Raw genomic sequence first — 24,547 nt, 5'->3', positions numbered from 1 at the left:
TCCCCCCGCCCCCCGCCCCCCGGCGTGGGTGGCTCGGGCCCGGGGAACGCATCACGCGGGGCCGGACTGGCCGCGACCCCACGCCTGGGCCCCAGGCCGCCTGCCCTCGGCCGCAAGAGTGCCTGCGCGCCCAGGTCCGGGCGGCGTCTCCGGCCGGTGGCGGCGCGCGGGGCTCGCGCGGCGTCCTCGAGCTGGGCCGGCGGCCGCCGGGCCCGCGCCGCCCCGCCCCTGCTGGCCCCTCCCCTGCCCTCCCCGCCCCCAGCGGGGCCGGCCCGGGCGGCGACCAGCGCGGCGACGGGAAAGGCGAGCGAGGCGGCTGCCCGGCCGGCTGTCGGCACGCACCCGCTCCGGGCCGATCGCAGTCTGGCAAGGAGGCCGCTGCCTGCCCCGCGGGGCCCGACGCCAGCGCTCCGGGCAGCGGCTCTAGGGTCGGGCCGCGCGTGCGCCAGAAAGTCGCGCGCCACGGTCCCCAGCGGGGACCGGGACCGGCCGCGCCCCGGGCGCCCAGAACCCCGAGGAGCTCGGCAGAGTTCGACGGACCCAAGGCCGCGATGCCGGACGAGCTGACGGAGCCCGGGCGCGCCACGCCGGCCCGCGCCTCCTCCTTCCTCATCGAGAACCTGCTGGCGGCCGAGGCCAAGGGCGCCGGGAGCGGGGCCCAGGGCGGCGGCGGCCGCGAGGAGGAGAGCGACGACGACGACGATCCTGAGGACGAGGACGCGGGGCGGGCGAGGCGGCGGCGGCTGCAGCGGCGGAGGCAGCTGCGCGCGGGCTCCGGGCCGAGCGGGGAGGCGCGGGCCCGCGCGCTGCTTGGGCCGGGCGCGCTGGGCCTCGGTCCCCGGCCGCCCCCGGGTCCCGGGCCGCCGTACGCGCTGGGCTGCAGCGGCGCCGCGCGCTGGTACTCGCGGTCGCACGGAGGCTATGGAGGCGGCCTCAGCCCTGACAGTGAGTGGGGCGTGGGGAGGGGTGGCCCGGGTGGTGGGGCCCGGCTTCTTCCCATCCCATTTGCTCCGGGACTTTGGGTTCGTTGGCAGCCTTTCTGGGCCGCCCTCCTCCTGTGTCTGTGGTGGGCTCTGCGGTTGTGTGGGGAGAGCCCCTGGTTGAGCAGGTTTGGAGGCCCATTCTCCAGGGCAGGGTCCCCCACGCAGGGAGAAGCTTTGGCAGGGTCTGGGTTTCGCCCATAGCCTTGGGAGAGCAATCTGGGGACAGGGGACAACAGCTAAGAAGAGGAAAGAAAGGGAGGGTGAAATAGAACCGAGAACAAGAGGACACGCGAGGGGACAAGGTGGGGAGAGGCCGGAGCGAAGAGGGAAGAGCGGGAGAAAGGTGTTGGGAGAGGAGGAAGGTGAAGTGGGGAGAGAGAAGGTGAGACAGAAGGCCGAAAAGAAAGCGGTACGTGCCAGGGAGACAGCAAAGATAAAGGGCGGGAGACCCGGCAGAGTCAAACTCAGCAAGATGAAGGGGGCACAGCGTGGGGGGAGCCCCTGCTCTGCAGCGCGGGGTGGGGGTGGTGGGCTTCCACAGAAGCTGTGTCGGCAAAGCCTCCTCTGCCAGCCGCAGACCGGGCCTGGGGCAGGGGCCTAGATCTCCCTGTGGGGCCAGCTGTGCCAGGCAAGGAGGCTGTGTTCTGAAGCACCCCCTCTCCCTTCTCTGCCCCTCCCCCTCCCTTGCCTTTGTTCCCTGCTGAGAGCTCCGAGGCTGGGGGTGGCGGTTTTCAGCCCCAGGACCCACTCACCCCTCTTGCCCAGGCATTCTGGAGGTGCGTTCTGCTCTCCCTCTCCCCAGGGTGGCTGCCTCCCTTGGGGCCCTGCCCTTTGGAAGAAGCCCCCTCCAGGAGCAGGACTAGGAAGCTAGGCTAACCTCAGCCCTGGGCTTTGCCAGCCCCCGCTCCCTGCACCCCAGCGGAGGACTCAGGCTCCTGCTCTGAAGTGCTTTCAGCTCCTAGCAAAAGTTAGCACAAAAAGAGTGCTGTGGGTGGGGGTAGGTGGCTAGACCCCTGTCACCTCTTGGATAACCCCCTCCCTGGAGTAGGAGTGAGCACTTTGCAAAGGGACCCACCTCTCAGAACCTATGCCCAGAAGGTCCGGGACCCCCTACCCTCTTCATTTTGCTTCCAGGAAGCTTGAGCAGGCCTGTTTGGTTACTTGCCCTGAAACTGAGTGATCAAATGTGGTGCCCTTCCATGGGTGTTTCTGAAACGGTCTCACAGGGTGAAATGTGTTCCCCTCCTGCCCCTAGAGTTTTGCCCCAGCCCTAGCCCCACCAGCAGCCCTCAGAGACTTGGTCCTTCCTAGTTCGTATAATGCGGGTTGGGGGTCCCTGTTTTGAACCAGAGCTGGCAGGCCTGGCTTGGCTTCCTGTGGCAATACAAGGGCCTCTGAATCTGGAGACCCACCCCCCATATCGGGGGTGCACATGCCAGCCTGGAACCTGACCCCTCTTTGGACACAGTGAGGGCTCACACCACTGGCACCAGGGACACAGCACCCCTGCGCGGCTGCTAGGCGTGGGGCGTATGCACCAAGCTGCTCACACCAGCTCACCAGTGTCTGTCGGGCGCTCACACTTCGGGCACACTGCTGCTTTCGGTGGGCTGGCCTGGCCAGACTCGACTTGACTGCGGGAATGCCAACCTGGGGCCTGTGTGCACGCAGAAGGCTCAGCCCGAGGCAGAAGGGACGCTGGCCTGAGTTGGCCTAACAAGCCTGGAAGTCAGGCGGCTGCCCCCTTTCAAGCTGAGCTTGGAGTCTGGACCAGCATCTGAGTCCTGGGCAGGCTCTCTCACCTGAAGCCATCATCCTTTGCTAGCCCTGGGGGGTGGGGGGCAAGGCATCGACTCACCTCTGGGAGACAGGGTGGAGCTTGGTTCTTGCAGCGTGAGCTGGGGTGGGGGGCATTGTGGGCTTCTGCACCCCCACACCCTCAGATTCAATCAGGGCCTCATGGGCTTGGGGTGGTGTGTGGGAGCTGAGTGTTTCTACACAGCCAGAGCTGCACTTGTCTCTCGCCCTCTGAGCTGACTGCGGGCAGAGAGGGCACGCCTCAGTGGATATCTGGATTAGGGGCACAGGAAACGGGGGTGAACAGGCCACCGGTGTCTCCAGGGAGGCGTTTTGTTGGCCGGTCGTCTGCATTCGCTTATTCTCCATCGATGGGAATGTTTCTATGCAAGCGGGAATTTTGCATCTTCTCCTAGGAGTGAGTGGGGAGGGATCATGGCAAGCCTTTATTTCTGGGTCTGGCGGTCTTGGCGGAGGGCTGAGTGCCAGGGGTGAGGTGGTCTCTGTGCTGGTTTTCGGGGTGCATATTTCTTGGAAGGACCTTTCTTTCCTCTGTGAGGTGAGCCCCTGGGGCCGTTGAGTGTTGTTTCGATTCGAAGCCAGTGGTTATGGGAGCCAGCCTTTTTCTTGCGTTTGTTTGTGCTTTGGTGTTTCTTTTCTTCCCTTTTTTCTTTCTTCTGTGGATGCGCCTGGAGCGTGTTCCCAGCGTGTTGGTTTGGCGCTTAGCTCAGGTCTTCAAGTTCATCTCTGGATGCCCGGCCTCTCTGTGTCCAGCGTGGGGGTGAGATCTACCGAGCGTGGTGGAGGACGACCCGCCGCCATCGGCGGAGCTGTCTGGGGACTGTTTCCTTGCTGTGGTCGTGGCAGACCTCACGGGGTGCGGGGAGCAGCTGGCTTCAGCGACAGGTTCGCGGAGGGGATCAGCCTCCAGAACCAACCCATGTTCCCCCTCTTTCCCCCCTGCAGCCAGCGACCGGGACTCACCGGAGACGGGCGAGGAGATGGGCCGCACAGAGGGCGCCTGGCCGAGGGGCACCGGGCCGCGAGCGGTGCAGCGAGAGGCGGCGGAGCTGGCGGCGCGGGGACCGGCGGCCGGCGCGGAGGAGGCGGCGGAACTGGCCGAGGCCCCCGTGGCGACGGCGGCGGCCGGGGAGGCCCGCGGCGGGGGCGGCGGCCGCAAGAAGAAGACGCGCACCGTCTTCTCGCGCAGCCAGGTCTTCCAGCTCGAGTCCACCTTCGACCTGAAGCGCTACCTGAGCAGCGCCGAGCGCGCCGGCCTGGCCGCGTCCCTGCAGCTCACCGAGACGCAGGTCAAGATCTGGTTCCAGAACCGCCGCAACAAGTGGAAGCGGCAGCTGGCGGCCGAGCTGGAGGCGGCCAGCCTGTCCCCGCCGGGCGCGCAGCGCCTGGTCCGCGTGCCCGTGCTGTACCACGAAAGCCCCGCCGCCGGGGCCGCCGCCGCCGCCGCGCTGCCCTTCCCGCTGGCCCCCGCCGCGCCCGCGCCGCCCCCGCCGCTGCTCGGCTTCTCCGGGGCCCTCGCCTACCCGCTGGCCGCCTTCCCGGCTGCCGCCTCCGCGCCCTTCCTGCGGGCGCAGATGCCCGGCCTGGTGTGAGCATCCCCGACCTGCTGGGCCCACGCCCCGAGGCCAATCGGGACTTGTGTGGACTCGCCCTCCGGGGGCGTGGCGGCAGCGGCGGTGGAGCCTGGGGGCCTTCGGTCGATCGGGGGTTAGGGGGCGCTCCGGTGGACCCACTGCGCCTCCAGAGCGCAGGCTGCCGCCTCGGGGGCCGTGCCCTACTATCGGCCAGAATGTAACAGAGACCCAGGTGATTGTGGCTCCACAGACAGTCGCTAGGCTGGGTCCCCGCTGGGAACACAGCATCACAGACAGTCGGCCCTGCAGCCCAGGGTCCTCCCCTCCTGCGGACAGGCCTCAACCTCGGAGCAAACCCAGCTCGCGCCCCTCTGGAGCCAGCAGCTGGGCGCAGTCTCCAGCAAATCCAGGCTGCCCAAGATGCTTTGTGGAAGGGCCCTCTCCTACAGGCGCAGTGACCCTGCCCCGGACTATGCGTCAGCGACCTCTGGAGCACTGTGATCAGCCTGATGGCCTTGACCTTGCATCCGGGCAGAGAGAGAGAGAGAGATTCCCAGGGAGCCAGTTCCGAGTTCCGGTGAGGGGAAGGGATGAAGATCCTGCCAGGCGGTGCTTCTGTCGGATTGTCCATTCCGAAGGCAGGGCTCCTCTCCCGGGCTGCGGTCCTTGGTTATCCCGGCGAAGACTTTTTTTTTTTTTAAACGAATCTGCTTATTTGCGTATGGAATAAAAAGGGACATTTTCTGGACAGTTGCTGCTGCTTTGTAATCCCTGGGGCTGAGCTCCTCTCTGGTAATGCACTGTGGTGGGCGCCATCCCCAGCCTCCTGGAGCACCTTCCAGTCCTGGCTGGGGGCAGGTGGGTAGGTGGGCAGGGCAAGCCCCCACTTTTTGCCCAGGGAGGCCTTAGGGGAAGTCAGGGTTGGGGACGAGAGGGACCTAGAGTCAAAGAAGGGATCCTCTCCTATCCTGTGTCACTCAGTTCTGGGACCTTCAGTACAACCAGAAGTCAGGAGTTGAAGGCAGAACCTATCACTTGGCCCAGGGGGCTGCCAGCTAGTGGGCCTCTGTGCCCACGGCTCCTTTCTGTCCTGGAGCTGAGACTCATCTCTGACACGGGGGCTCCTTCTTTTGGTCAAAACAAAACGCTGGCACCAGTCAGCCCAGCAGGGCCCAGCGAGGAGCAGGGCTCTCTGGCCGGGGCCTCACCCCCGGACCATTGGCATCCCTCTTGAACTGAAGGATTCGGACCCTGGGCAAGGTCCGGAGTTTATGGGCTCTGAGCGAATGCGTATTGCTTAGCTCGTTGCCGTGGCTGGATCTCTGCAGCCAGCCTGTTGCAGGGTGGAGACAGTGGTCTCCTGAGTGAGGGAAAGATGCTTTATGGGGTGCTCATAAAGATGCTTCAAGATGCTGCTCAAGTCAGGAGAGAAGCCATTCAGTTGCTTGAAAGGGTCGCTCCTGAGACAGAATGGAACCCCTTGGAAACCTGTCTCCACCCCCACTGGCTTTGGGTCTTGGAGTGGAGCAGACATTCCAGGCTGAGATACACATCCCGGTCCCTCGGTCTGGGGTCTGGTCGGTCTGGCCCTCGGAGTTCTCAGTGGTGGCGCCAGACAGCTCAGGAGAAGGCGCCACGGGGGTCTCCCCACCCTGGGGGGCGCGGGAAGGAGGTCCATTTGTCTGCCCCTGCAGCCCAGTTCCCTGACCCAGAATCATCCCCTGCCCCAGCCCTTCCAGTGGGTTCTGTGTGCCCTGAGGCTTGGCTCTGGCAAGCTGGTGCAGAAGGGCAGGGGGGGGGGGGGCTCCAGGGGGACTGTGGGGGCGGGCAGCCCGTGGCCTAGGTGGTCTTTGCTCCTCTGGGCTCTAAGGTCCCCACCTTCAGGCTCCCAGTGCCCAGGACCCGACCAGGGCAGGCAGGGCCCCTGAGAGCCTCACACCTCCCCTCCAACCTGGCCCCCCGCCCGCTGCTGCATTTCCTCCCTTTGAGGGTGGGGTCTGCTCTTCCTGGAGAAGGGGAGAGCTGCCCTTTCCCCATCGGTTTCACTGGACTTTGTTAGGAGGGACTTACCATCTGTTTCCCTACAGTGAGCTGGCTCCTAGCTATCTGCAGAGGCCTTTGGTCCAGACCAGAGGCCACGGGCGGAAGTGTGTGCCAAGAAGACCTTTGGAGAAGCAGCCGCATCCCTGCTTCCTCCCTCTCTCTCTCCCACTGGGCCCTCTCGGGGCTTCTGCAGCACCCTTGGCTGGGGCTCCACGTGGGACCCTGGGCCTCTGTCCCTTTGGCGGCTGCACACGGTCAGCAGATATACCCCTGCCGGTTCTCTGAGAGCTGTGCACCAGCATGCCTGCGCAGAGCTGGCCGCACGGGCCAGCGCACGTCCCCGCCTGCGCACCAGGCGGGCAGCCGGGCAGTGCCGCGCCTCTGTGCTGCTGGCCGGCGGCACCGCACGCCGGGGCATCGTGCGCGGATACACGGAGGTAGCGCTGGGATTCGGCAACTGCGGGGATCCCAGGCACTCAGACCACGAATGGGATCCTTAAAACCCGGGTTACAGACGTGTTGCCAGCGATGCAACCGTTGGATTTGACTGTTTGGTGGTTGATGCTGGCGCGGACCCCCAGGTCGTGGCGACCAGACCGACCGCAGGGCACAGCGGAGCACCGTGTGGGGCCCACGTCCCCGAGCGGCTCGGCCGCGGCGGATCGGTCCGCACCAACCACGGCTCCAAGCCGGCTGGGGAGCCGCGTGGTCCCGGGGCCACAGGCAGCGAGGGACTGTGGGCCGCGTGTCCAGACCCTCGGATCTGCCCACTCGGAAGGAACCAACCTGGCTGCCCGGCCTGGGACTGTCGCCGGGGTCAGAGAGGAGGTTTTCTGCGCGGCGGAAGGACTGCCTGGTTCCGCGGAGGCAGAGACAAGGTGGGCCGGGGAGCCGCTTCCTTGCCTGCCAGCTCCAAGCTCTGCTGTGTGGGATGGAAACAGGAGGTGGGAGGGAGGCTTGTTCCCCCAACCTTGAGGGAGGGTCGGCAGCTGGAAGCCTAACGCTGAAGAGCAGAAAGTGGATCCAAACGGGGGGATCGGGCCAACGGGACTCCGGAAGCTGGTTTGACCCCCTAATTACCCAGCGTGCGGAGTGTCCCACCAGGGGCCGCACAAACCACAGCGAAGCCTGGGCGGAACAGGCAGCCGGAGGGGCTGGGGGGCCAGGCTGGTTACGAGCTGGGCTCCAAGCTCCAGCGCCAAGAGCCCAGGGCGGCCTCATCCAGATGCGCGCTGGCTCCGCTCCTGGCGGGGGATGAATGGCTTTGCTCTGTTTCTGCCCCGCGTGCCCTGACCCTCTCCAGCCCTCCAACCCTAGCTTCTCCTTACAGGAAACCCAAACCCGATTCCAGCCACGGTGGGTTGCCTAGCGGCTTCTAGCTGCAGAGTCCCCAAGCCCAGCTGGGTCTACCAGGCTTTGAACACCTGGGTGGACCTGCAAGCTTCCCTACCGAGTTCGCCCAGAATCAGACCTGCTAAAAGGGACAGGCAAGTCCCATTTCCCTCCCCTCCCCCCTCCCCTCCCCCCTCCCCCTCCCCCCTCCCCCCATCTCCCCATCCCCCCTCCGCTCCCCTCCCCGTCCCCCCCGTCCCCCTGCCCCTCCCCCCCCGTCCCCCCCCCCGTCCCCACCCCCACCCCGCGTTGCTCTGTGAGACAGGCACCACCTGACCACTCCAGATCCCGGATGAGAGAGTGAGTGGGCAGCACCTGAGCTCATTTCCACCCACCTTGTCCAAAGCCCTGGTGAGGGACTGATGAATTCTCCAGGAATTGCCCTTCTCCTACTCCGCACGTGGGGATTCATGGACTCCTTCCCACCCAGGGTCTCCCCTCCTCATCAGATACAGGTCAGGGGCTGTCGTTACCCCCCTCAACCTCCTCCCCCAAAGCTTAGCTTGGCTTCAGCCTCGGGAAGATTCCCCAGAGTCTTGGCGCTCTGAACCTACCCAGAAGAAGGCGGCCCACCTGGGTAAGGAAGGGGCTGAGCGGTCAGCTGGGGCCCGAGAGAGACACCAGGGCCCGGCCAGCTCTGCTCTCACTCCTGTCTGTAGGGTGTCTCCCAACCATCCTTCAAGGCCGTCTGGCCTCACCTGAAGATTCTCCCAAAGGGAAACTGGGGCTTTGAGGTCAGAAACCCTGAGGCAGGGACTCCAAGAAGTCAGTCACTGGGCCGCTGAGGCCCAGATCCCCGTTCCCTCACCTGGCACTGCTACGGAGGCCAGGTTCCTGGTCCTGGGGGTCACTGCTCTCTGACGGCCTGGCTCGGGGGCCAACCAGGACCATCTGGATCATATCCTTTGGCCGCCCTCACTGCGAAGGTCCACAAGAGAAGGGTCCCTGGTCTCCGGCATTCGTTCACTAGGAGGGATGCCTGAACCCAGGATTCCAAGGCACGTCCCAGAGGTGGCTCACCTCACAACTGGTTACAAAGCCCCGCTGCCCTCTGGCGGGGGCGGGTGGGGGGGTGGGGGAGACACTCCTATAAGGGTAGACTGGAAAGGGGGCCACCCTGTTCTAATAGCACTGAACTTTGAATCCAGACACTTGGGCCAAGATCTGGAACCAAGAGTTAGTCTCTGGGTTCACCACCTGGAGAGCAAGCAGGTGAGTGGAGGGCTCAGCCCTGGCCAGTTCCGACAGCCATGGGCTTCAGTTTTTGTTTGTTTTGCTATAAAAGTGATAATGCTCATTATTATCTGGCAATTGCAGAAAAGTCAAAACAGAGATAATTTACCTGCATTTCCACCATCAAAAGTCAACTGCTTCTGAGTGTGAGATGAAGCTGTGGATTCATTGTGAGGCGATTCACAGATGTATTGTTAATTTAAAAAAGCCCTTATCAGTTGACATGCACTCAAGCATTTATCAGTGAAATGATGTGATGTTTTTTTGAAAAGTATGGCAACAAGAAAAAACAAATTAATTGAATAGTAAATACGAAAGTGAGACACACAGGATTAGCCAGGCATTGATCATTGTTGAATGGAGGTGGGTACATGGGGGGGGGGTGTGTTCATTTCAAGGCTTCCTCTACTTTGTTTTATATTTGAAAACTTCCATAATAAAAATGCTCTAACAACCGACTTCGCAGAAACGTCACGGGTGTGTATTCCTAGCAGCGGATTCTCCGCCCGGGGCCATTTTCGTTACAGGCTTATTTTCTTCGGATCGCCATCTGACCTTGTTTGCACCCCGCTTGCTTCTTTTTCTCCCCATCCTTACTCGAAACGCGCATTAAAACCCATTAATTCGGTCTCCGCAGACATGCTTCATTAAGCCTTCAACCTCTCTGTCTCCGAGAACCTGTCCCTGCCCATATCTCTCTCCCACTGGCCCTGGCGCCCCTCTGGGTCCTGAACGCTGGTGCCGCCATCACCTCCGCCTGGGAGACCTCCGAGAGCCGCAGAAGACCGGTCTGCGCTGCCGGGGGTCGCTGGCGCCGCTTCCGGCCCTCGCGGTGGGAGTCGCCCGCGGACCGGGATCCCCCCACAACCCGTGCAGCCCAGGTCTCAGGTCCGACCCCGCTGCGGGTTCGGGGTACGAAGCCCCGCTGCCGCCCCTCTGGCCCCGGGTTCGCGTGTGTGGTGTCTCGGAGCCTCCTCGACGCTCTCAGCCCCTGGGTCCGCGGCGCCGAGACTAGGACTGAAGGGGGGGGGGGCGGTGACTAAGGCTGGAGGGCGGGGGGAGATTCCTGGAGGGCGTGTGGGGAGAGGCTCACGTGCTCGGAGCTCCGTCTGGAGAGACAGACCGGTCCGAAGGGCGCTCTCCATCCCCGGGAGACGCGGTGTGCGAGCGGGTGGGGGCTTCTGGGATGCGGGCGACCCAGCCCCGAATTGCGGGACTCCCCGAGGTCTCGCTGCTCCCGCCCCCCGGAGCGGGGTCCGACGAGGCCAACCCGCAGGACCTCGGCCCCGCCCGGCCGGCCGCGCGCTCCCCTGCCCGCTCCGCGTCTCTGCTTCTGTCCCCTCCGCCTCTGCGTTTCTCGTCTGCATTCTTCTCCGCGCGCTTTCCTCCTGCGGGGCTCGGGAGTCGGCCGGTGCGTCCTCTCCGCTGTCGCGCGGCCTCCTGGGCTCCATCGCCCCCCTCTCAGGGACACGATTACCTCCCCCTTCGATCGGCCCCAGGTAGGAGTCGGGGAGGCTGGGCCCCCCCTTTTTGAAAGGTTTATTTCTGGGCGGAAGAGCGCGCCCCCCGGACGCGGCGGCGCAAGGACCCCCTGCCCGCTGAGGCCCCGTGTCGCCTCGATCGGGCTGGTGGGAGTCGGGGTCGCCGCTTCGTGTCCGGATCCCGCGCCTGCCCCTCTGGGGGCTCTCGATCCAGACCGTCCCCTCGCCAGGCCCGAGTGTCCCCCCTCCCCGCTCCGGGCTGACCGAGCTCAAAGGAGGGAAACGGGCAGTGGCGCCAAGTCCGCGGCTCCCGGGATCCGGCGGGCGGCCGGCGCGGAGCTGCCGCCTTCTGCTTCCGGGCCGCCGGGCTTCGGAGCGCTAGGCCGGCGTGGCTGTGGACCCTCCGGGCCCGCGGCCCTTGCGGGGGGGCGCCCCCTCCCCGCAGTCCTTCCGGCCCCGCCTCCCCCCTTCCCGCCGGCGCCCCCCGCCCCCTGCCCGGCTCACCTGGCGTCGCCTTGGCGTCTCGGAGTCTGGCTCGGCCTTCGCGCCCCGCCCCTCGGTTCTCACCTCGCTCCTTCCCGCTCCCCTTCCCCCTCGGGCTCCGCGCGCGCATCCACGCGTTCCCCGAGCCGGCACCTCTGACGCTGAGCTCTAGCCCAGGGGCCGGGGCTGGGGCCGGCAAGGAGGGAGGTGCCTGAGCCCTCCCGGGTCCCAAAGGCTTCTCGGAGGAGGCAGTATTAAACCCGCAGGGAGGAGAGGAGCTGCGGGCGGCCGTGCGCAGGTGGAGACGGCGGTTCGCCTCGAGTCTCGGACCTTGGTGTGGACATCTCCCCCCCACGCCCCGCTCTGTGCTGTCTCGCCCTCGGGTCGCCCCCACCCAAGCACTCTTCCCTCCCGGAAAGATGGGGCACGGATTTAAGAGTGTCCAACCGTGCTCAGCCTTCGCTGGCCGTCTGCGTCCGCGTGGATTCGGGAAAGTCGTTTCCCCTTTCTGAGCTCACCTTGCCCGTCTGTGGAGTGGGTAGGCGGCAGTGGTGAAGGTCGCGGGGCCCAATGTCAAGAGCGCGGGCTCAAGGCTTGCAAGGTGGGACGCCTACCGCCCACCCGCTCAACTCACAGGTCCCCTTTCCTTCGGCCTGTGCAGGGCAGGCCGCTGCGGTTCCGGCCTGGGCCTGAGCGCCGAGTCAAGTCGCGCCCAGCCCCGTTGGCGCGCTAAGTCATGATCGCACTGGGGCTCCAGGACAGCTGAGGGGGCGCCCACACGGCCTCGCAGGAGGATGCGCTGTATGCGCAGCAGGCCCCCCCGAACGACAGCTGCTCCCCTAAAAGCCAGCACAATCTGCCGCTCCAGGGCCCAAGCTCCCACACTCCCGCACCCATAAATCCTCTGACCTTTGCCTCCTTCCCGGCAGAGACCCAGGCTGTCCGTGCGCCCACCACAGGCAACTGTGAACTCTAGCCAAGGGGCCCGGGAGGAGGGCTATGCCTGAGCCTTCCCTGGTCCTTTTCCTTTACAGCTGCCCAACTGGCCTCAGAGATTTCACATCCAGAGGTGGACACAGACCCCGGCCCAGAGCCTTGGGCCAAGGGGTCCCCCTCTGGAGTTTCTTTCAGGAGTCGTGGCAGATGGCCCTTGCTGGCATCCCCGTCACCTTGGGGCGGCTTTCTGGGAGCTGGGAGCTGATCTAGCTCTTTACCCAGGTTGTCAGGCGGCCCCACGACAGCCTGGCAGGGTGAGCAGTGTCCCCAGTTTATGAACGAGGATTCAGGCCCCACCGACTCCAGATCACGCAGACTGCACCGTGGGTGAAGACAGAGCTGGGTCCAGCACTATTTCCAGCGGGGAAATGACATGACCCAGTGCGTGTGCTCGAGAGCTCAGCGCTGTGCGTGCCAGGCTGCCTTTGGGGGGCTCTGGGAAGACGTGGGGGTGAGGGCAGCTGGCCCGCTCAGAAGAGAGCCGCCTTCTGGTTCAGTTCCTCCCACCCCCAGCCCTCCTCGCCACCCCCCCAGCCCACCGCTCCCTATCCCAGTCGGACTTTCTTTCCCCACCTCCATCTCCCCACGTGGGTTGGGGGCCTTGCCTCTGTACCCAGGCTGCCCTTGGGAAGGCCCCACCCCGTGGAGTGCCTACCTTGGGATTTTCTAAGGCCCTTTGGAGTGGTGGGGACCCACCGGGCCTTAGTGGGGTCTGAGAGGGGCGCCCCAGCCCCTCGGGGTCCTGCGTGGAGGACTCCTGGAGGCAGCCTGGCCAGCTGCAGGATGGGAGAGCTTGGGCCGCCCGGACTGATGCTGACACACTGATTCGTGATGATTCAAATTGCTTCTGTAGACAGCGGGCCCCTTAAAAGCGTTCCATTCCTCCATGTGTGGGGGAGGGGGCTCGGTTGGTGACAGCCTCCGGGCCCCTTTCCCAGAAAATCTCCAGCTTCCTGCAAGGGACCCTTGCCAGTCTCAATCTCGTTTTCTGTGCCCATTTCACAGATGCACCCAGTGTGGCCCCGAGAAAAACAGAGACAAGCACCCCGGGAGCCTGAGGGCACGTCTCCCTGCGGCGCCAGGGGGCAGGCCCCATCCCAGCAGTGGAAGAGAGGAGGGGGCCGGGAGGCCCTGGTGGATGCGTCTCAGAAGCAGCCCACGACCTGCTGGTGCCCTTTGCTCTGGTCCGGCTCTCCTCTGGGATGTCCCGAGTGGCTTCGCCGGACGCCATCCTCCTGCAGGACCTGGAGGAGGGAAGCACTGGGCCCCAGGACCCGCAAGCCAATCATCTGAGCCGGCGGGCGCCGAGGACCTGGGCCCGGGGACTGCCCGGGCCCCACCGACACTGGCCTAGGAGCGCAGCCTCAGTCTCACTGGCCGGTCGGTTCTGCCCAAGGTCACCGCGCGCCGCTCTGATTCCCTGCCCCCGCGCCCCTCGCCTGTTCTCCGCGTCTCGGCCTCTCGCCGCCCCCCTTCCCGGAGCCGCTCTCGGGGCTCCAGCTCCCGGAACCGCAGCGTCAGCACATCCGGGCCTCGCTCGCTTTGGTTCTGAGTTTTCTTAAATCGTGAAAATCCATTTCCCCAAATGGCGGGAGCTGAGCCTCGCTTCGTCCAGGGTCGGTCGGCCGGCCGCCCCCTCCCCACCCCCAGCGCGACCCCCGAGGCCCGGCATTGATCCCGAAGCACGTGCACATCGCATTAGTCCTAATGGTTTCGCTGATGATTCAACTTTTTCGTTAAAAGCCACCCCTCCGTCCTCACCGCTCCCCTGCCTCCGCCTCTGCCGGCCGCGGGCCCCTCCGCTGCGCGCCTGCCCAGAGCTTCCTTGGCCGGTAGAGACGCGGCTCCTGCAACCCGGGTCCGCCTCCCAGGGCGCGTAGACGCCTCAAGAGGAGCCCCTCCTCGCCGGCAGGGGCGAGAGCGGGGTGGGCGGAGGGCCTGCGGCGGTTTGGGGACCCTGCCCTCCCTGGTGCATGAAGTGCGGAGCTTAGATCGCGGTCATTCCGACACTTAACGAAGTCAGATCCTTGGCCTTCCAGACTCGGACCTGGGAAGAACCGTAGAAGGATCCAGAAACTGAGAAGTCCCGCATCCTCGCGGCGCCTCGGTTGCCCATTCCATCAGCGGGGAGGCCGAGGCCCCACTGGCTCCAGGTCGGCCGTCACACGGGAACGGAGCTGGGCCTGAGCGCAAAACCGAGAAAGCGCATGGCCTGGACAAGGGGAGGCTGGGGGACCTGCCCCCCGATCCTCGACCTTCTTTCAGGGAAGGGCCTCGGCCTTCGAGAGGGGCCGATGCCAGATGACCCTGCCTTCCAAGGCGAAACCCGGAACCCGCTAGGCTCCGCGGCCCCAGCCCTGCGCCAAGGGCGCCCAGCGCGCTCTGCCCCGGCACCTCCAGGCTGGACCACGTCTGAAATCACGAGGAAACGCTCTTCATTTCTTATTCGTTTGTTGTAGAAAATTCAAAATATATAGGTAAGAAAAAAAACGTTAGGGCACCACAAGCTTAGTTAACTACCCAGAAATAGTTTTCAATGGTTTGAGGTTTTGTTTTTTTTATTATTATTTATAGTTAACACATTGTGCGTGCTGTTCAGTCGTGCTGGACTGTTGCCCGCCAGGCTCCTCTGACCCTGGGATTTCCCAGGTAAGAACGCTGGAGTGGGTTGCCATTTCCTCTTCCTGGGGATCTTCCCCACCCAGGGATTGAACTGGTGTCTCTGGCACTGGGAGGGGATTCTTTATCACCGAGTCACCTGGGAACCCCCCAGACAGAACCCAGTTTGCTGTAGGAAGACTCTCCCTTCCCTCATCCTTTTAAAAAATGAAGCTAAATTTGCCTACAGAGAAAAGTACAGATCTTCAGAGTACAGTTAGATGAGCTTGGACAAACGTACACACTCGTGTACCATCATCCAAATCTTTTATTTTTCATAAAGAAAGGAAAACACATACACAAATGTCTGGAAGATTTAAGCCAGGAGAACCTCGGTTCCCTTTCTTTTTACAATTTGTCAGTGATTCACGCACACAATTTCAAATGGCCTCTGTTTCCACAAAGAGAATAAAAAACACCAACCAGAAACGATTCCCCACCCCAACCCCCAACAGAAGACACAGCTGTTAACCTTGCCAGCTCTTCCTGTTCCTAACCTGCTCATATTTCTAAATGGCACCCTTAGACTATTTCTTGATTTCATTTTTAAAAAGGAATCTAGAGCCTTCCTGGGTGGCCCTGGGACTTCGAGCTCCTAGTGTTGGGGGCCGGGGTTTGGTCCCTGGTTGGGGAACTGGACCCCACGTGCTGAGACCTGGCACAGCCAGATCAGTCTTTAGTGCCTGTGGCCTCCCATCTGGAAGATGGGAAGTAACTTGCTCGCAGGTCAGTGCCGTAGTCACAGCCCTTTCCTAGCCCCTCCTCAAAATGCCAACCTCTCTGGGGAGATGGGGACCCAGAGTTCCCAGTGCCGCCTGCCACACACGCCCTCCACAGCTGGCTGTGAGTTGGGATCCATCTTTTCTTTCCTACTAGTGTTTCTCCTTGGCTTTCTCTATACTTGCTATTCATCTGTCTCCAAACTCCCTTCCCGAGGACCAGTCCCCTCTAGGAGGCATTAACAGCCAGAGACCCCCATCCCATGGGTGGGAAGAGGGGGAGAGGTGGGCCGCAGGCTGGGGCTTCTACATAAGACCCTCTGATTTCCAGCCTGGCTCCCATTTCTGAGGCCACCAATCCCCAAGGCTTACTGCTGGCCAATCAGCTGCCCCTCACTCCTGGCCCCTCCCATTCTGCAGACACCCTCCAGGAGTTTTGAGAGGGGCCGGATGCACCATTCCCAGGGTCTTATCTCCACAGGCTTTTGAGTCTTCCCTTGCGACCCCTGGGACGTGTTCCACTCTGGTTCCCACCTGCTAGGAGCAGGTGGGTTAGTCCAGCACGAACTGTGAATTTTGAGGGATCCTACTGGAATGTGGCCCCTCGCTGGGGCTGGTTCCCCAAGGGTGAGGATGAATCCTCTAGTGGCCTCCCTGGAAAACCCTGTTTATAGAAGGTGCCAGGCACTCAAGGCCAGGGAAAGCCAACGTTCCTCATCTCCAGGGGACTCCTTCAGCCAGGGTTCACCGTGCAACGAGCCTCTCCTGGGTCCCCAACCCTTCCCGCCCCACCCCACCCCCACCACCGGGCCAGATGACCCCTTCCATTGCTGCAGCCTCCCTTGTTCTCTGGGGTCACTACCACTTCTTATCTGACTCCTTTATGAGGCTGTGGGCTCTTTGGGGCTCTGCCATCCAATCAGGCCGCTTAGAGGCTGTCCCCTGTGGGCGCTTAATCAATAGTTGTTGGATAAATAGTGAATGAGATCGTGGTTTAATTCTCCCATCAGCCATGTGATGTGGATGAAGTCTGCGTGGCCAGCAAGCTAGGGAAGGAAATCCAGATCTGTAAAGCAAATCTAACTGTTTTGCTTCTTCAGGTTTGTGATGAGCCAGTGGAGACTGGCAAATACATCTGTGCAGAACTGGGGGGCAAAGACGTTCCGGTGCAGTGGAGAAAGCCCAGGGTGGGGCGTGGGCACGATGCAGCTTTCACACTTGGGGGGGGGGCGACGTGGGTATCAGTGCCGCCCTGCCCATGTGTGTTTGTGCATATAGACGCTAGGGGAAAAAGGAAGCCAATGCTTCTCAGCTTTTGGAATCAGCATTGACTGAAATTGCTTTTCCCACTTCTGTATGTGTAGATTTATTTCAGGATGTAAAATGCATTTCTTACTGTGGTTATATCTACAGAAAGAGTTTGAGGCTTGCTGGATGGTGTTGCAATTATTTTGGTTTTGTATACTCTTAAGTTTTTTAACTTTGCAGAAGTAATACATACTTTTCTTCATATTGTTCTTAGGTCTTAGAATTCTCTAGATAAAACCAGTAGAAAAAAATGTACATATAGAAAAATATAGGAGATATATATATATGGGCTTCCCTGGTAGCTCAGCTGGTAAGGAATCCACCTGCAATGCGGGAGACCTGGGTTTGATCCCTGGGTTGGGAAGATCCCCTGGAGGAGAGCATGGCAACCCACTCCAGTATTCTGGCCTGGAGAATCCCGTGGAGAGAGGAGCTTGGTGGGCTCTGTGGGCAGAGAGTTGGACACGACTGAGCGGCCAAGAATAGAACACATACACCACATATGAGAGCGAGAGGGGGAGAGAGGGAATTGATTTTAAGAAGCTGGTGCATGTGACTGTGTGGCTGGCGACTCCGAGTCCTGTAGGGTAACTGACAGGCTGCAGATCTGTTCAAGAGAGGATACTGCAGTGTGAGCCCAAATTCTGGAGGCAGCAGGCTGGGACCTCAGGCAACGTTCCTAGGATACAGTCTCGAGAATCCCTTCTACTTCCGGGGCCCTCGGTCTTTGCACTGTTGTTCAGTTGCTAAGTCGTGACTGACTCTTTGCGACCCCATGGACTGCAGCACACCAGGCTCCCCTGTCCTTCACTATCTCCTGGAGTTTGCTCAGACTCATGTCCGTCCATTGAGTCGGTGATGCCATCCAACCGTCTCATCCCCTGTCTCCTCTTTCTCCTCCTGCCCTCAGTCTTTCCCACATAAGGATCTTTCCCAGTGAGTCAGCTTTTGGCATCAGGTGGCCAAAGTATTGGAGCTTCAGCATCAGTCCTTCCAATGAGTATTCAGGGCTGATTTCCTTTAGGGTTGACTGGTTTGGTCTCCTTGCAGGCCAAGGGACTTTCAAGCACCTTCTCCATCACCACAATTCAAAAGCATCAGTTCTGTGGCGCTCAGCCTTCTTTATGGTCCAACTCTCACAACCGTAGGTGACTACCGGGAGAACCATAGCTTTGTCTAGACAGACTTTGGTCAGCAAAGTGATGTCTCTACTTTGTTACTATGCTGCCCTTTGCCCTTAAGGCCTTCAGCTGATTGGATGTGGCCCACCCACACTGTGGAAGGTAATCTGCTTTCCTCAAAATCTGTTGATTTAAGTGCGACTCTCACCTAAAATAGACCTTGACCGTGACCTCCAGGCTGGAGTGTGAAGGACACACACACCTAACCCGGTTGATGCATAGCCCTAATCAGCTCAGGCGCTCAGGCCTCCGTCTGAATTTTGACCTCCTCCCTCCAGGTCAAGAGAGGAGAGGCCACCCTGGTGCTGGTATTCTCACCAGCATAACGGGAATGTGTAGACGGATCTGAGCGGCCTCTATGAGCCTCGGGGCTCTTCAGTCCTCGGGGTCCTCCAGGCGCAAGGCTCTGTCCCTGCGGGGAGTAGGACGGCCCTCACGCTTCAGGGTGAGCTGCACGTGTCTCAGCCTGTCCGACAGTGAGCTTCTGGACAGCGGGGATGTGTGTCCACCACATCTGGGTCACCAGGACCCGCCTAAGGCTGGGCCGGTGCAGGGAGAGGCGGTAGTGTGGGTGGGGTCTGTCTCCCTCACGTCATCCGGGTGGCGGCTGTGGATGGGGGCAGGAGGGAAAGCGGGGCGGTGAGACAGGCCTACGCTTGTGTTTCATTGTTGTGCAGTTGCTCAGCCATGTCTGACTCTTTTGTGACCCCGTGGACTACAGCCCGCCAGGCTCCTCTGTCCATTCTCCAGGCAAGAGTACTGGAGGGGGTTGCCATTCCCTTCTCCAGGGGATCTTCCCAACCCAGGGATCGAACCTGTGTTTCCTGCATTGGCAGGCAGATTCTTAATCACTGATCTTCCAGGAAAGTTTTGTTTATTTCAGGTCAATTCCAGATGCAAATGCAAAATGGAACAAGCATAAAAAGACTGAAAGTGCTCTTAAGCTTTTCCCTGATCCCAGGGAAAGGTGAGGGAAGGTGTACGGATTCTCCCTTTCTGCCTCTCACCAAGTCTCACTGCTCACTCGGCTGGAGGCCATGGTTCCCAGTCACCCGTTCGGTCCTTCACCTGGCTGGATGACAAGGTTCTGACCAGTGCTACCTGCAACTCCACCCCTTCCTCTTAGCTAGGAATTGGGCAGCCCTTGGCACCCTTCTCTCCCCTTCCTGGCTGCCTGGGATGGCTTGTAAAGGTCTGGTGGGGACATGCCACTTAGAGCAAAGCAGAGCTGCCCATCGCCCTGGCCCATTTATCAGCTTGCATTTGTATGCCATATAAAACCTTCTGTCTTACATAAGCTGCTATGACTTGGTAGTTCCTTAGGAAACTGAGTCAATATCTTTAATACAGGAGGCCTTTCTAAGCTGGGCTGATCAGCATTTACACTTGGCTGCTGATGGCTGAGCACCGGCCACAGCCGCATAAAATGAACCTGGAGGTAGTAGGCTTGCGTGGTGTTCTCTGAAGACACCAGGGACCCAGGGACTCCTGCCTTTTTTATCTGCCATCCTAGTACATGGGCTCCATCTTCCAGGTCACAAAACAGCTGCTGAGGCTCCAGCCCTCACATCTTTGTTCTGTTCAAGAAGAAGGGCAAAAGCAATAGGCAAAGGGGCTTCTTCCCCCTTTTAAGACTTCCCAGAGGCTCCTTTCACTGACTTCCACCTTTATCTCTTTCACCACCCCTACATTTTAGAGAGAACTTTGTTACTAAAGCAGAATGGGGAATGGATATTGGGAGGCAACTAGGAAGCGTCGCCCAGAGAAAGTTGTGGACTGGAGTCACAAATCAGCAACAAGACCAAGACCTTCAGTTGGAACCAAGCTCCCCGGTTCTCCCCTGGCCGCTGCCCCGCCAGCAGCTCCCTCTGCTGAACTCAGCCAGTGGGGTGAGGTGTGTTCAGTCCCCACACCCAGGCCAGGCGAGCGCTCTCTTGTGCCAAAGGGAGTGCAGCTTCCTTTGGGACTGGGTGGTACAGGGTTGGGAGCTTGGCTACTGTCAGACAGACCAGGACGAATCTGGGACCCTGCTCTCTGGCTGTGTGGCTTTGGACAAAGTCCTTAACCTCTCTGAGCTGTCAGTGCCTCTCTTAGCTCTTGCTGCACTGAGGGGATCCTAGGAAATAAGGAAAAAAGGCTGTGCAGCCCCCCGCCCCCGCCCGCCTCTGGGGCATCGTGGGGTGCACAGGAAGTGATAGCAGCGTCGACCCCCTGTTCCTTGGCCGAGCACAAAGAGCAGACCCTGAGACACAGACTGGTCTGCCAGCATCCTGGCCGGTCCATTTCCCCCCTGAACCACGTGGGCTGGCTGTCTGCCCCACTGGCTGAGCCCATCTGTCATTTTTATTACAAATTGCCACTCAATTGGCTTAACCCAAAGCCTGTTACCCCAAAAACCTGAGTGAGTGCTTGCGAACCCAGGCTCAATACCCCTTCCACACTTCTCACCCACAGCTCCAGGGAGCTCCCACGGGGGGCCTGAGTCACTCCCTCCCAGGGCCGGGGACCAGCCCCCTTTAACGAGTCTGTCTGTTTCCCCAAGGATTTCAGAGGCCGGGTTTCCTCTGTGTGCCACCTTGAGACAAGGCCTGGGTTCGAGCGCCTGCTCCTGGCCTGGCCTTGAGCGCCTGCTCCTGGCCTGGCCTTGGGGCTCCTTGGCGGCTCTCCCAAGTCCGAATCTGAGGCTGGGAGAGATGTGAGGGCAGTGGGTGGCGGGGTTCCGGTCCCCCCACCCCCCACAGATGGGCTAGAGATAGCAGGTTTCATGTGGATTCCCAGGATCTGGGGCTGGCCAGGCCGGTGAGTCCCACGTGGGATGGAGATTGCAGCCTTGCAGGCTTGTCCTTCCTGGCCCAGGGACCCCAGGCTGTCCCTGCATCCAGGCTCCAGCGAAAAGGGCTTGGGGTGAGAGAATCAGGTCCCTGCCGCCCCCAGGTCATTTGTTTTCCTGTAAAGACCCTGGTCCCTCCCATCCTTCCCACATGGGAGGGCGGTGCACGGGCTTGGATCAGATACACGTGGGGCCTGTTTCCCTGCCCAGGAACAGTGTCTCCCTGGGAGGGGGCCTGAACTATCCCTCCCCGTGGTTCCTGCATCCGCAGACCTCTGTCTGTCCAGAGTGCCTGTCGCGGGGCTGGCACTGACCCTGGGGGTCAGCCCAAGACTCAAGGGCCCCTTGGTCCTGCCGAGGAGTCGGATAAGCCCAAAGGCTGCAGCCCAGGGCCTCGCATTGTGCCTTCCTGGGCGTCCACTGCACACAGGGACCCCAGTCCCCACTGTAGGGGGTCTCAGTCTAGCAGGAGAGACGGCAGATGGAGGGAACACAGATGGGGCCACAGGCTGTAAGTGTGGCCACGGGTGTAGACAGACGCTGGGCGGAGGTTCAGGGGAGCTCCCGAGGAGATGGAGCCGGCACCCAGGGTGAGAGAGAATTACCCGGATTTGGGGGCGGGGAGCTGGTAGAATGTTCCAGACGGAGGAGGTGGTGGAGTCAAGGTTGGGGGGTGAATGAGGGCAGGCTGAGTGGTGCTTGGGTGCAGCGGGAATGGCGGGGTGTCGTGGCCAGGCCTGGAGGAAAGCGTGGTCTTGACCCCTGGCCAGGAGTCTGGGCTTCATTCCAAGAGTCTGGGTCAGAGGAGGGGCAGCCCTTGGTTTGAATCCCTCTGGCCTTGAGGGGCCATGACGCATGTCAGCAGAGCTGCTGGATGCAGAAAACCGCTGGATGAAGAAAACCCAGGAGGAATATTTCCAAAGTTAGACGGGTGTCAGAGGGCAGAGCTGAGCAGCCCAGGAGGTGTCCGGGACTCCCCAAGTCATGTGGGGCTCCCTGCGGCGGAAGGGGGACAGCTGTGCGCTCAGCTGTGAGGTCTGTGGGCCCAGTGCTTGGAGTGTTCAGCTCAGCTTGGGGCTCCCTCTGAAAGCCTGCCTGCCCCCCTCCAGAGCAGCATGTGCCCTGAGGGGCCACGTCCCCTCCACGCACTGGGTGGGCGCCCTGCCCTTCCAGCCACTCACCACCAGTGCCATCGGCACCATTGATGCCTCTGACACTCTCACGGCCCGCCCCATGGGTGCCACCTCCCGGGGTCCCTCGTGATGTCGTCTCCAGAATGAAGGTGGGATGGGGGAGGCTGGAGTGAGGGAGCCAGGGACTGAGGAGGCCCAGAGAGACCAGGAGTTGCGCCAGGACCAGGGCCCCCCCAGATTGCACACTGTATGGCCCCCACGGGCACACGTGGCCAGAAGCAAAGGATGAGGACCCAGGCTCCACACGGCATTGCTATCAGGGTCAAGGAATAAGCCACAGGCCCCACAGAGTGACTAAGCGGGGCCCATGGCCAGCACAGCCTCTGGAAAAGGGGTGCTCACACTCAGAGCCCCTCTGAGCTCCCTGTTTCCTCCCACGCAGCCTGCAGGGGGCGGGGCTTGGAGTGATGTCTCAGGAGGGGCTGGGGGGCTGGAGGGGAAGCCACAGGGTGGTGGACACCGGGCTACTGAGGTTGGGCTGGGGGCTTGGTGCGGCCTAGGACCTGCCATTGCTACGTGAGTGTCCCGGGGCTGCTGGCACACGCAAATTCCATCTCTTATGGCTCTGGGACCAAACGTCGGAAGTCAGGGTGCTGGCCGGGCCCTGCGCCCTCCCAGGGAGAGTCCTCCCAGCTCCCGCCAGCTATCCATGCTCCCCGTGGTCTGTCCCACAGCCGTCTTTTCCCTGTTCCTCACATCATCCTCTCTGTGTGCCCAGATTTCCCCTTCTCATCAGCACCCCAGCTTATGGGCTTAGGTCACCTTCTCAAGTCCTGGGCGTTAGGACTCCCCTGCCTGTGATTGTAGAGGCTCAACTCACCCTTCCACAGCTGCCGTTGTTCTTGGCATGTGCCCTGGCCACGTGCCTGCCACACAGCAGTTGTTGTCCCCATCGCAGAAGCAGGACCATCGGGACTCTGAAATACCCCACATCGCGAGAGGCACCCCCACCTCGTGACTCCTGGGTCACAGCACCTGCCTGCAGGCCCTGCGCCTCCATGCCTGGGGGTCACAGCCTGTTCTATTTGGAGGAAAGGAATTTCTGTCTTGGTGTAACATGAGCTGCTCAAGAGACCCCAGGTTTGGAAGAGCCTCTCTGTAACAGAGGGGAACAGTCTTCTCTTTGTAGTGAGAGGCCCCCTGCTGCTCACCAGGAAGGTGGGGCCATGTGCCAGATGGCCGAGTGGTGAGGACCCCGGGCCCCTCTCTGGGCAGCAGGCTTTGGTCTGCAGGGCTGGCCAAAGCCCTAGTGATGTCTCCTGCCGGCGTGTTGCTCGCTCCATCATGCCTGGCTCTCTGCAGCCCCATAGACTGTAGCCCACTAGGCTTCGCTGTCCATGGGATTCTCCAGGCAAGAATACTGGGGTGGGTTGCCATGCCCTCCTCCAGGGGATCTTCCTGATTCAGGGATCGAACCTGGGTCTCCCGCATTGCAGGCAGATTCTTTAATGTCTGAGCCACTAGGGAAGCCCAGGGATGTCTCCTGGCCGCCTTATTGATGGCCCTGGGGTAATCTTTAGACCAGGGTCAGATGTCATCCTTGCTTTGTTTCTGGTGGCCTGCAGGCCTGAGTACCCCTGACTCGTCCAAACCGGTCTGGAGCAAGTGCTAAGTTCTGGGCCTGGCTTCATCCACAACATGCTGTGTGGTCCCAGGGTACTGACTTGCCCTCTCGGGGCCTGCGTTTTCTCCCTGGTTAAACAAGGGCATTCCAAGGTCTCTCTCCAGATATGCCAAAAAGAACTGTAGAAGCCTTCTACAAAGTCTTCACTTCCATTTTATTAAAACATCACAGGCAACACCGTCCAACAGAAAATATAATGAGGCCACAGATGCACGTTAAATTCTCTGGTAGCTGCATTAAAGAAGAAGAAACAGGTGCAGATAATTAAACAATCATTTCCTCTAATGTGTTCAAGATCATTATCATTTCGGCATGTAGCCAACATCAAGATTGGGGACAGTTTTATGTTCTTGGTGCCATCTTTGAAATCTGACATGCATTTCACACATGCGCACATCTCGGTTTAGAGGCTGAAATTTTACTGGAAATACTTGGCCAGCAGCACCGCCCTGGCTATCAGAACAGCACCTCCCGGAAGTGTGGCTCGGTGCTTCCAGTCCACCGGTGGTGTTCTCTGTGGAAGCAGCTGGTTACCTGTGCCCTCACCTGGGACAGCATCTTCCAGACCGTGTTCCTTAGCGCATCTTGTTCCTGGTTGTGTGAACGGGTGGTTCTCAAGTCACTACTGGAATCAGATTTTCTTGGAAGTGTGTGTGTTAAGTCACTTCAGTTATGTCCGACTCTTTGAGACCAGGCTCCTCTGTCCGTGAGATTCTCCAGGCAAGAATACTGGGGTGGGTTGCCATGCCCTCCTCCAGGGGATCTTCCCCACCCAGGGTCTGAACCCTCATCTCTTACGTCATCTCCGGCATTGGCAGGTGGGTTCTTTACCACTAGCACCACCTGGGAAGCCTTTCTTGGGAAACATCTGGTCAGATGAAACTCAGCAGCTTTTGCTTTGATTGCAGGACTTCTCAGAGCCTTTGATGTGGCCATGAGAATTAAAAGTAGGTGAGGTAGGGAGTCCCTGTTCGGCCAGCACACTGAGAACCCTGGGCCTGATACTCCAAGGCAGGAACTGAGTCTGTTTC

At 61.0% G+C, this 24,547-nt stretch overlaps 1 protein-coding gene across 1 annotated transcript; it reads left to right on the top strand.

Moving 5' to 3' along the window:
• The first annotated feature begins 311 nt into the window (after nt 1-311).
• Nucleotides 312-5,123, top strand: HMX1 (H6 family homeobox 1). The gene is made up of 2 exons (XM_069595062.1): nt 312-945; nt 3,747-5,123. The coding sequence occupies exons 1-2, from the start codon at nt 552-554 to the stop codon at nt 4,391-4,393; spliced, it is 1,041 nt and encodes a 346-aa protein (XP_069451163.1). The 5' UTR covers nt 312-551; the 3' UTR covers nt 4,394-5,123.
• The last annotated feature ends 19,424 nt before the right edge of the window (nt 5,124-24,547 follow it).

The sequence above is a fragment of the Ovis canadensis genome, chromosome 6 (genome assembly GCF_042477335.2).
Source record: "Ovis canadensis isolate MfBH-ARS-UI-01 breed Bighorn chromosome 6, ARS-UI_OviCan_v2, whole genome shotgun sequence".
Lineage (NCBI taxonomy): Eukaryota > Metazoa > Chordata > Mammalia > Artiodactyla > Bovidae > Ovis > Ovis canadensis.
Note: the sequence above shows the minus strand (reverse complement) of the source record. Positions and strands in the feature narration are given on the sequence as shown.